General features: G+C 62.1%; 2 pseudogenes and 10 gene segments (V, D, J or C); 6 read left to right on the plus strand and 6 right to left on the minus strand.

The window, feature by feature from the left end:
• Positions 1-286: 286 nt before the first annotated feature.
• Positions 287-811, minus strand: LOC131586280 (Ig heavy chain V region 6.96-like; the record flags this gene model as incomplete). The annotated part of the segment is given in 1 exon segment: positions 287-811. A coding segment is annotated over 1 exon segment (525 nt), but the record flags the coding sequence as incomplete, so codon positions are not given.
• Positions 812-1,227: 416 nt separating this feature from the next.
• On the plus strand, positions 1,228-1,635 carry LOC131586281 (Ig heavy chain V region 914-like; the record flags this gene model as incomplete). The annotated part of the segment is given in 1 exon segment: positions 1,228-1,635. A coding segment is annotated over 1 exon segment (408 nt), but the record flags the coding sequence as incomplete, so codon positions are not given.
• Positions 1,636-1,655: 20 nt separating this feature from the next.
• On the minus strand, positions 1,656-2,390 carry LOC131586282 (Ig heavy chain V region 914-like; the record flags this gene model as incomplete). The annotated part of the segment is given in 2 exon segments: positions 1,656-1,999; positions 2,360-2,390. Coding segments are annotated over 2 exon segments (375 nt in total), but the record flags the coding sequence as incomplete, so codon positions are not given.
• Positions 2,391-2,413: 23 nt separating this feature from the next.
• Positions 2,414-2,915, plus strand: LOC131586283 (immunoglobulin heavy variable 3-7-like; the record flags this gene model as incomplete). The annotated part of the segment is given in 2 exon segments: positions 2,414-2,747; positions 2,851-2,915. Coding segments are annotated over 2 exon segments (399 nt in total), but the record flags the coding sequence as incomplete, so codon positions are not given.
• A 19-nt stretch (positions 2,916-2,934) lies between these two features.
• On the minus strand, positions 2,935-3,378 carry LOC131586284 (Ig heavy chain V region 914-like; the record flags this gene model as incomplete). The annotated part of the segment is given in 1 exon segment: positions 2,935-3,378. A coding segment is annotated over 1 exon segment (444 nt), but the record flags the coding sequence as incomplete, so codon positions are not given.
• A 224-nt stretch (positions 3,379-3,602) lies between these two features.
• On the plus strand, positions 3,603-4,248 carry LOC131586285 (Ig heavy chain V region 914-like). The segment is given in 3 exon segments: positions 3,603-3,615; positions 3,752-4,066; positions 4,178-4,248. Coding segments are annotated over 3 exon segments (399 nt in total).
• A 752-nt stretch (positions 4,249-5,000) lies between these two features.
• On the plus strand, positions 5,001-5,527 carry LOC131586286 (Ig heavy chain V region 914-like; the record flags this gene model as incomplete). The annotated part of the segment is given in 2 exon segments: positions 5,001-5,405; positions 5,507-5,527. Coding segments are annotated over 2 exon segments (426 nt in total), but the record flags the coding sequence as incomplete, so codon positions are not given.
• Positions 5,528-5,543: 16 nt separating this feature from the next.
• Positions 5,544-6,182, minus strand: LOC131586288 (Ig heavy chain V region 914-like). The segment is given in 3 exon segments: positions 5,544-5,569; positions 5,614-5,952; positions 6,047-6,182. Coding segments are annotated over 3 exon segments (501 nt in total).
• A 179-nt stretch (positions 6,183-6,361) lies between these two features.
• On the plus strand, positions 6,362-6,812 carry LOC131586289 (immunoglobulin heavy variable 3-48-like; the record flags this gene model as incomplete). The annotated part of the segment is given in 2 exon segments: positions 6,362-6,690; positions 6,801-6,812. Coding segments are annotated over 2 exon segments (341 nt in total), but the record flags the coding sequence as incomplete, so codon positions are not given.
• Positions 6,813-6,895: 83 nt separating this feature from the next.
• Positions 6,896-7,505, minus strand: LOC131586290 (Ig heavy chain V region 914-like; annotated as a pseudogene).
• A 23-nt stretch (positions 7,506-7,528) lies between these two features.
• On the plus strand, positions 7,529-8,654 carry LOC131586291 (Ig heavy chain V region 6.96-like; annotated as a pseudogene).
• A 128-nt stretch (positions 8,655-8,782) lies between these two features.
• The window catches only part of LOC131586292 (immunoglobulin heavy variable 3-23-like), a gene marked incomplete at its 5' end in the record, with an annotated part of 1,057 nt that continues 753 nt past the window's right edge, over positions 8,783-9,086 (minus strand). The window contains 2 exon segments of the V gene segment in view: positions 8,783-8,790; positions 8,918-9,078. Of these exon segments, the coding sequence occupies positions 8,783-8,790; positions 8,918-9,078 (169 nt within the window).

The raw sequence follows: 9,086 nt of genomic DNA on the forward strand, positions 1-9,086 counted from the left end.
GAATTCATTTCAGCCATCAGCAGGAAGAGCGACAAGACGTTCTATGCGCCGTGGGTGCAGGGCCGGTTGACAATGGGCAGCGACAACGGGCAGAGCTCGGTGACGCTGAGCATGAACAACCTCCAGGACGAGGATTCCGGGGTTTATTTCTGCGGCAAAACTTCTGGCAATGATTATGGTTTTCCTGCTTATGGTGACGAACCCAGTTCCCGTCACTGTGTCCTCACGTGTCCCCAAATCCCGGGAGTTGGCCCCAAATCCCAGCCCTGGCCCCGGTGCTGACCCTTTATCCCCAGCCGGGCTCGCTCTGGCCCCGGCTGAGAGGGGAGAGTTGGGGCAGCAGGGGCGGAGTTTGGGGTGAAAGGACCCAGATTTGGGGCCCAGGGCTGGGATTGGGGCAGGATTTGGGAATTCTGGGACATTTGTTTTCCATGAACGGTGGTGCTTTGGGTCTGGCACAGCTACCATCACCATTACCAGCATCAACACCCCAGCCAGCCACAGCCGGTTTGGCACAGAAATAAACCCCGGAATCCTCGTCCTGGAGGTTGTTCATGCTCAGCGTCACCGAGCTCTGCCCGTTGTCCCTGCTGATGGTGAACCGGCCCTTAAAGGACGGCGCATAGTACGTGTAAGCACCACTGCCGCTGATCTGTGCAAGGAATTCCAGCGCCTTCCCGGGTCTCTGGCGCATCCAGCCCATCCGAAAACTCCCAAAATCAAATCCGGAGGCGCGGCAGAGGAGGCGCAGGGACCCCCCGGGGGGCTGGAGGTCCCCCCCGGACTCCAGCAGGGTCACGGCCGCCCGGAGCCCTGCGGGAAAAAGGGGAGATGGGGATGAGGCAAAGCCGGATCCGGGCGTGTCCCAGGCTGGGCGCTCCGGAAGGTTCTGGAACCCCCTGGCAGCGCCCCCAGCAGGAGGAGGGGGATGGGAAGGGCCCAGGGTGACAATTTGGGGCCAAAGTCCGGGTTTGGGGCAATGGTTGAGCTTTTGGTGTCCCCATCTCCCCCTGATCCCAGCCCAGAACCTCAGCACCCTCAGGATGGATCCAGAACCTTCTGGAAGAACCTCAGCACCCTCAGGATGGATCCAGAACCTTCTGGAAGAACCTCAGCACCCTCAGGAGGGATCCAGAACCTTCTGGAAGAACCTCAGGACCCCCCCATGGGGACACGCCCGGATCCGGCTTTGCCTCATCCCCATCTCCCCTTTTTCCCGCAGGGCTCCGGGCGGCCGTGACCCTGCTGGAGTCCGGGGGGGACCTCCAGCCCCCCGGGGGGTCCCTGCGCCTCCTCTGCCGAGGACAAGGATTCGAGTTCGGGAAATTCACCATGTACTGGATCCGTCAGAAACCCTGGAAGGCGCTGGAATGGGTCGCAGGGATCAACACTGGTGGCGGCACATGGTACGCGCCATCCGTGCGTGGCCGGTTCAGGATCTCCAGGGACAACGGGCAGAGCTCGGTGACGCTGAGCATGAACAACCTCCAGGACGAGGATTCCGGGGTTTATTTCTGTGCCAAACGTTTTGATGCTGGTGCTGGTGATGGTGCTGATGTTGGTGACGATTCCGGTGACCACTCAAGGCTGGATCCCCAAACCCCCCAGAATTCCCAAATCCTGGGGACACAGTGATGGGGACAAGGTTCTTCACCACGATCGTCACCAAAAGCACCAGCTCCAGCACCACCACCAGCAGATTTGGCGCAGAAATAAACCCCGGAATCCTCGTCCTGGAGGTTGTTCATGCTCAGCGTCACCGAGCTCTGCCCGTTGTCCCTGCTGATGGTGAACCGGCCACGCACGGACGATGCGTACCAGGTGCTACCATCACTGTTGATCCCTGCGACCCATTCCAGCCCCTTCCCGGGTCTCTGGCGATACCAGTCCATCCCAAATTTCCCAAACTCAAATCCAGAGGCGCGGCAGAGGAGGCGCAGGGACCCCCCGGGGGGCTGGAGGTCCCCCCCGGACTCCAGCAGGGTCACGGCCGCCCGGAGCCCTGCGGGAAAAAGGGGAGATGGGGATGAGGCAAAGCCGGATCCGGGTGCGGTCCCAGAAGGTTCCGGAAGGTTCCGGACGCAGCTGGAAGGGCCCCCAGCAGCAGGAGAGGGATGGGAAGGGCCCGGGGTGACAATTTGGGGCCAAAGTCTGGGTTTGGGGCAATGGTTGAGCTTTTGGTGTTCCCATCTCCCCCTGATCCCAGCCCAGAACCTCAGCACCCTCAGGATGGATCCAGAACCTTCTGGAAGAACCTCAGGACCCTCAGGAAGGTTCCAGAACCCTCTGGAAGAACCTCAGCACCCTCAGGATGGATCCAGAACCTTCTGGAAGAACCTCAGGAGCCCCCCATGGGGACACGCCCGGATCCGGCTTTGCCTCATCCCCATCTCCCCTTTTTCCCGCAGGGCTCCGGGCGGCCGTGACCCTGCTGGAGTCCAGGGGGGACCTCCAGCCCCCCGGGGGGTCCCTGCGCCTCCTCTGCCGAGGGGAGGGATTCGAGTTCGGGACAGTTTGGTTGGCCTGGCTGCGCCAAAGGCCCGGGAAGGCGCTGGAATTCCTTGCACAGATCAGCAGCGATGGTCGCACCACGTACTACGCGCCGTCGGTGCGGGGCCGGTTCAGGATCTCCAGGGACAACGGGCAGAGCTCGGTGACGCTGAGCATGAACAACCTCCAGGACGAGGATTCCGGGGTTTATTTCTGTGCCAAATCTGCTGGCAATGATTATGGTTTTCCTGCTTATGGTGACGAACCCTGTCCCTGTCACTGTGTCCTCACATGTCCCCAGATCCCAGGATTTGGCCCCCAATCCCGACCCTGACCCTGCTCCTGACCCTTTATCCCCAGCCGGGCTCGCTCTGGCCCCGGCTGAGAGGGGAGAGTTGGGGCAGCAGGGGCAGAGTTTGGGGTGAAAGGGCCCAGATTTGGGGCTCAGGGCTGGGATTGGGGCAGGATTTCGGAATTCTGGGACATTTGGGGATCCATCAAGGGGGGGTCAGGGCCATCAGCGACATCGTCAACATAACCAATAGCAGCAGCAGCAGCACCATAACTGCTGTAACAACCACTGGTGTAACATTTGGCACAGAAATAAACCCCGGAATCCTCGTCCTGGAGGTTGTTCATGCTCAGCGTCACCGAGCTCTGCCCGTTGTCCCTGGCGATGGTGAACCGGCCCTGCACCGACGGCGCGTATTTGGTGGTGCCACCACTGCTGATGCTCGCCACAAATTCCAGCGCCTTCCCGGGTTTCTGGCGCACCCAGAACATGTCGAAACTCCCGAAGGTGAATCCTTGTCCACGGCAGAGGAGGCGCAGGGACCCCCCGGGGGGCTGGAGGTCCCCCCCGGACTCCAGCAGGGTCACGGCCGCCCGGAGCCCTGCGGGAAAAAGGGGAGATGGGGATGAGGCAAAGCCGGATCCGGGCGTGTCCCCATGGGGGGGGTCCTGAGGTTCTTCCAGAAGGTTCTGGATCCATCCTGAGGGTGCTGAGGTTCTTCCAGAAGGTTCTGGATCCATCCTGAGGGTGCTGAGGTTCTGGGCTGGGATCAGGGGGAGATGGGGACACCAAAAGCTCAACCATTGCCCCAAACCCGGACATGGCCCCAAATTGTTGCCTTGGGCCCTTCCCATCCCCCTCCTGCTGCTGGGGACGCTGCCTGGTGCGTCCGGAACCTTCCGGAACCTTCCGGGACCACGCCTGGATCTGGCTTTGCCTCATCCCCATCTCCCCTTTTTCCCACAGGGCTCCGGGCGGCCGTGACCCTGCTGGAGTCCGGGGGGGACCTCCAGCCCCCCGGGGGGTCCCTGCGCCTCCTCTGCCGCGCCTCTGGATTTGATTTCGGGAAATTCGGGATGGACTGGTATCTCCAGAGACCCGGGAAGGGGCTGGAAGTGGTAGCAGGAATCAGCAACAGCAGCAGCACCTGGTACGCGCCATCCGTGCGTGGCCGGTTCACCATCAGCAGGGACAACGGGCAGAGCTCGGTGACGCTGAGCATGAACAACCTCCAGGACGAGGATTCTGGGGTTTATTTCTGCGCCAAAGCTGCTGCTGGTTACGGTGCTGCTCCTGGTGCTGCTCCTGGTGCTGCTCCTGGTGCTGCTCCTGGTGCTGCTCCTGGTTCTGGTTCTGCTCCTGGTTCCGTGGTCGGTGTTTGGGGTGTGTCCCCAGCCCTGTCCCCGTGTCCCCGGCTGTCCCCCGAGCCCCGAGCCTTCCCCCAGAGCTCCCTGAGCCGACCGTGAGCCGTTGTCCCGACCCCCCTGTCCCGATCCGGTGGCACCGGGGGGACTTTGGGAAATTCCTTTGGTGCGGGGGCGCCCCAAGGCCGCCCAAGGGGGGTTTCAGTTCCCATCCCAGCAGCAGCGACGCCCCTGGATTTCAGCTCCCGATCGGGGCAGCTGCCAGGGCCGAGGGGCAGAGAGGGAGAAAGAGACCGAGAGAGGAAGCGGGGGGCCGGGAGCCCCCGAGGGACAGGACGGGGTGGCCGCTGCCCCGTCCCGTGGGGAGATCTCTGTGCCAGAGCCCCTCAGAAATCACTCTGGGGCTCCGTGCCCAGCCCGGGGGCAGCTGGCCCAGAGCTGGGGACACTCCCAGCCCCTCGGGGCGTGAGGCGTGGCTGCGGGGAGCAGGTGTGAGCTGGAGCTCACCTGTGGAGATTCACCTGGCCAGGAGCCACCTGAGCCGGGCCAGAGCCCCCGCACGGTGCCCGGGGCTCCTCCGGCTCTGGGGCTCTGCTCCCGGCACCCTCGGCAACCGCAGGAGGGAAACTGAGGCTCGGCTCTGACGGGAGAGACTGGGGGTGCCAATTTGGTGCCAAAGTCCGGGTTTGGGGCAATGGTTGAGCTTTTGGTGTCCCCATCTCCCCCTGATCCCAGCCCAGAACCTCAGCACCCTCAGGATGGATCCAGAACCTTCTGGAAGAACCTCAGGACCCCCCCGGGGGGACACGCCCGGATCCGGCTTTGCCTCATCCCCATCTCCCCTTTTTCCCGCAGGGCTCCGGGCGGCCGTGACCCTGCTGGAGTCCGGGGGGGACCTCCAGCCCCCCGGGGGGTCCCTGCGCCTCCTCTGCCGAGGGAGTGGATTCGAGTTCGGGAAATTTGGGATGGGCTGGTGTCGCCAGAGACCCGGGAAGGCGCTGGAATGGCTCGCAGGGATCAACACTGGTGGCAGCACCTGGTACGCGCCATCGGTGCAGGGCCGGTTCACCATCAGCAGGGACAACGGGCAGAGCTCGGTGACGCTGAGCATGAACAACCTCCAGGACGAGGATTCCGGGGTTTATTTCTGTGCCAAAGGTTCCAGCAATGGTTACTGTAATAGCGCTGCTGGTGTTGAGGACGATCGTGGCTGTGACCCCTCCATTCATGATGGGTCCCCAAATATCTCCAATTCCTGGGTAATTTCACCCCCAATCCCAGCCCTGGGCCCCAAATCTCGTTCCTTTCACCCCAAACTCCGCCTCTGCTGCCCCAACTCTCCCCTCTCAGCCGGGGCCAGAGCGAGCCCGGCTGGGGATAAAGGGTCAGCACTGGGGTCAGGGCTGGGATTTGGGGCAAAACCCTGGGGTTTGGGGAAACAGTGATGGAGGCAGGGTTGGTCACTACCGAAAGGAAGATTAGCAGCTCCAGCATCAAAACGTTTGGCGCAGAAATAAACCCCGGAATCCTCGTCCTGGAGGTTGTTCATGCTCAGCGTCACCGAGCTCTGCCCGTTGTCCCTGCTGATCCTGAACCGGCCCTCCACCGATGGAGCGTGGTACGTGTTGCCACCACCGCTGTTGATGCTCGCGATGAATTCCAGCGCCTTCCCGGGTCTCTGGCGCATCCAGCCCATCCCGAATTTCCCGAACTCGAATCCTTGTCCTCGGCAGAGGAGGCGCAGGGACCCCCCGGGGGGCTGGAGGTCCCCCCCGGACTCCAGCAGGGTCACGGCCGCCCAGAGCCCTGCGGGAAAAAGGAGAGATGGGGATGAGGCAAAGCCGGATCCGGGCGTGTCCCCATGGGGGGGTCCTGAGGTTCTTCCAGAAGGTTCTGGAACCTTCCTGAAGGGGCTGAGCTTCCGGATACAGCTCCAGGTGCTGAGGTCCCAGCGTGTACTCGGTGTCACCACGATCGCTGCTGATCCCTGTGACAAATTCCAGCGCCTTCCTGGGTCTCTGGTGGCTCCTGAACATCCTGAATTTCCCAAAATCTGATCTGTCCCTGTGGCTGAGGAGGCGCAGAGACCCTCAGCTTGATCCAGAACATCAGGATGGATCCAGAACCTTCTGGAAGAACCTCAGCACCCCCCCATGGGGACACGCCCGGATCCGGCTTTGCCTCATCCCCATCTCCCCTTTTTCCCGCAGGGCTCCGGGCGGCCGTGACCCTGCTGGAGTCCGGGGGGACCTCCAGCCCCCCGGGGGGTCCCTGCGCCTCCTCTGCCGCGCCTCTGGATTTGATTTTGGGAAATTTGAGATGGACTGGTATCGCCAGAGACCTGGGAAGGGGCTGGAATACGTTGCAGAGATCAGCAGCGATGGTCGCACCACGCTCTACGCTCCATCCGTGCGTGGCCGGTTCAGGATCTCCAGGGACAACGGGCAGAGCTCGGTGACGCTGAGCATGAACAACCTCCAGGACGAGGATTCCGGGGTTTATTTCTGTGCCAAATCTTTTATGCTCGTGCTGCTGCTGCTGATGGTGACAAACCCTGCCCCCATCACTGCATCCCCACGTGTCCCCATCCCCAGGATTTTACCCCAATCCCCAGGATTTTGCCCCAATCCCCAGGATTTTGCCCCAAACCCCAGGATTTACCTTAATCCCCAGCATTTTGCCCCAAACCCCAGGATTTTGCCCCAATCCCCAGGATTTTGCCCCGAACCCCAGGATTTCCCCCCAAAGCTCAGCCCTGGCCCCGCTCCTGACCCTTTGTCCCCGAGTGTCCCAGCGCTGAGCGCTGAGCCCAAATCCCCGCCCGGGGCCCCCTGAGCCGGGGAGATTTGGGGCCAAAAGGGGAAAAGTGGGGGGAAATGGGGAGTGGGGGCAGCAGGGGCGGAGTTTGGGGTGAAAGGGCCCAGATTTGGGGCCCAGGGCTGGGACTGGGAGAGAACACCCAGGAATTGGAGACACTGGGGGATCGATCTGGGTGCAGGAGCCACGGCCACGGTCGCCCTCAACACGATAAGCAGCAGCATCGTAACCATCATTGTAACGTTTGGCACAGAAATAAACCCCGGAATCCTCGTCCTGGAGGTTGTTCATGCTCAGCGTCACCGAGCTCTGCCCGTTGTCCCTGGAAATCGTGAACCGGCCCTGCACGGATGGAGCGTAGTACGTGCTGCCACTACTGTTGATGCTCGCGACGTATTCCAGCGCCCTTCCCGGGTCTCTGCCGGATCCAGAACATCCCCAAATTTCCCGAACTCAAATCCAGAGGCGCGGCAGAGGAGGCGCAGGGACCCCCCGGGGGGCTGGAGGTCCCCCCCGGACTCCAGCAGGGTCACGGCCGCCCGGAGCCCTGCGGGAAACAGGGGAGATGGGGATGAGGCAAAGCCGGATCCGGGCGTGTCCCCATGGGGGGGTCCTGAGGTTCTTCCAGAAGGTTCTGCATCCATCCCGAGGGTGCTGAGGTTCTTCCAGAGGGTTCTGGAACCTTCCTGAAGGGGCTGAGGTTCCGGATACAGCTCCAGGTGCTGAGGTCCCAGCGTGTACTCGGTGTCTCCACGATCGCTGCTGATCCCTGTGACAAATTCCAGCGTCTTCCTGGGTCTCTGGTGGATCCCGAACATCCTGAATTTCCCAAACTCTGATCTGTCCCTGTGGCTGAGGAGGCGCAGAGACCCTCAGACTGAGGAGGCGCAGAGACCCTCAGCTTGAATCCAGAACCTCAGGATGGATCCAGAACCTTCTGGAACAACCTCAGCACTCTCAGGATGGTCCCAGAACCTTCTGGAAGAACCTCAGGAGCCCCCCATGCAGACACGCCCGGATCCGGCTTTGCCTCATCCCCATCTCCCCTTTTTCCCGCAGGGCTCCGGGCGGCCGTGACCCTGCTGGAGTCCGGGGGGGACCTCCAGCCCCCCGGGGGGTCCCTGCGCCTCCTCTGCCGTGGGGATGGATTTGAGTTCGGGAATTTCGTGATGTTCTGGATCCGCCAGAGACCCGGGAAGGGGCTGGAATACGTCGCGAGCATCAACAGCGATGGTGGCACCACGCTCTACGCTCCATCCGTGCGTGGCCGGTTCACCATCAGCAGGGACAACGGGCAGAGCTCGGTGACGCTGAGCATGAACAACCTCCAGGACGAGGATTCCGGGGTTTATTTCTGTGCCAAAAAATTTGCTGCTGGTGCTGCTGCTAATGCTGCTGGTGTTCGTGATGATTGCAGTGGCCACCCCAAGCCCCATTGCTAAATCCCCAAAACCCCCAGAATTCCCAAATCCTGCCCCAATCCCAGCCCTGGGCCCCAAATCTGGGCCCTTTCACCCCAAACTCCGCCCCTGCTGCCCCCACTCCCCATTTCCCCCCACTTTTCCCCTTTTGGCCCCAAATCTCCCCTTCCCCTCCAGCCGGGGCCGTTTCCACCCAGCCCCTCCCAATCCCGGCCGTCGCCCCCCCGAGCGCTTTTGGGGCCGGGGTTGGGATTTGGGGCCCAGAGTTGAGTTTGGGGCCGCAGCCAGGGCAGGGTTTGGGGTCCCTGGGGGGCTCCTGCCCTCCCCGGCACACGGCTGTCCCCAAACCGGGACACGGGGCCAGGGCTGAGCTTTGGGGGGAAATCCTGGGGATTGGGTCAAAATCCTGGGGATTGGGGCAAAATCCTGGGGATTGGGGTAAAATCCTGGGGATTGGGGCAAAATCCTGTGGATTGGGGTAAAATCCTGGGGTTTAGGGACATGTGGGGCAGAACCAGCAGTGAAACCGTCACCACCATCAGCAACACCATAACAACAACTATCAGCATCTTTGCCGCAGAAATAAACCCCGGAATCCTCGTCCTGGAGGTTGTTCATGCTCAGCGTCACCGAGCTCTGCCCGTTGTCCCTGCTGATGGTGAACCGGCCACGCACGGATGGCGCGTATTTGGTGCTGCCACA

Source organism: Poecile atricapillus, chromosome 19 (genome assembly GCF_030490865.1).
Source record: "Poecile atricapillus isolate bPoeAtr1 chromosome 19, bPoeAtr1.hap1, whole genome shotgun sequence".
In the NCBI taxonomy this organism is placed as follows: domain Eukaryota; kingdom Metazoa; phylum Chordata; class Aves; order Passeriformes; family Paridae; genus Poecile; species Poecile atricapillus.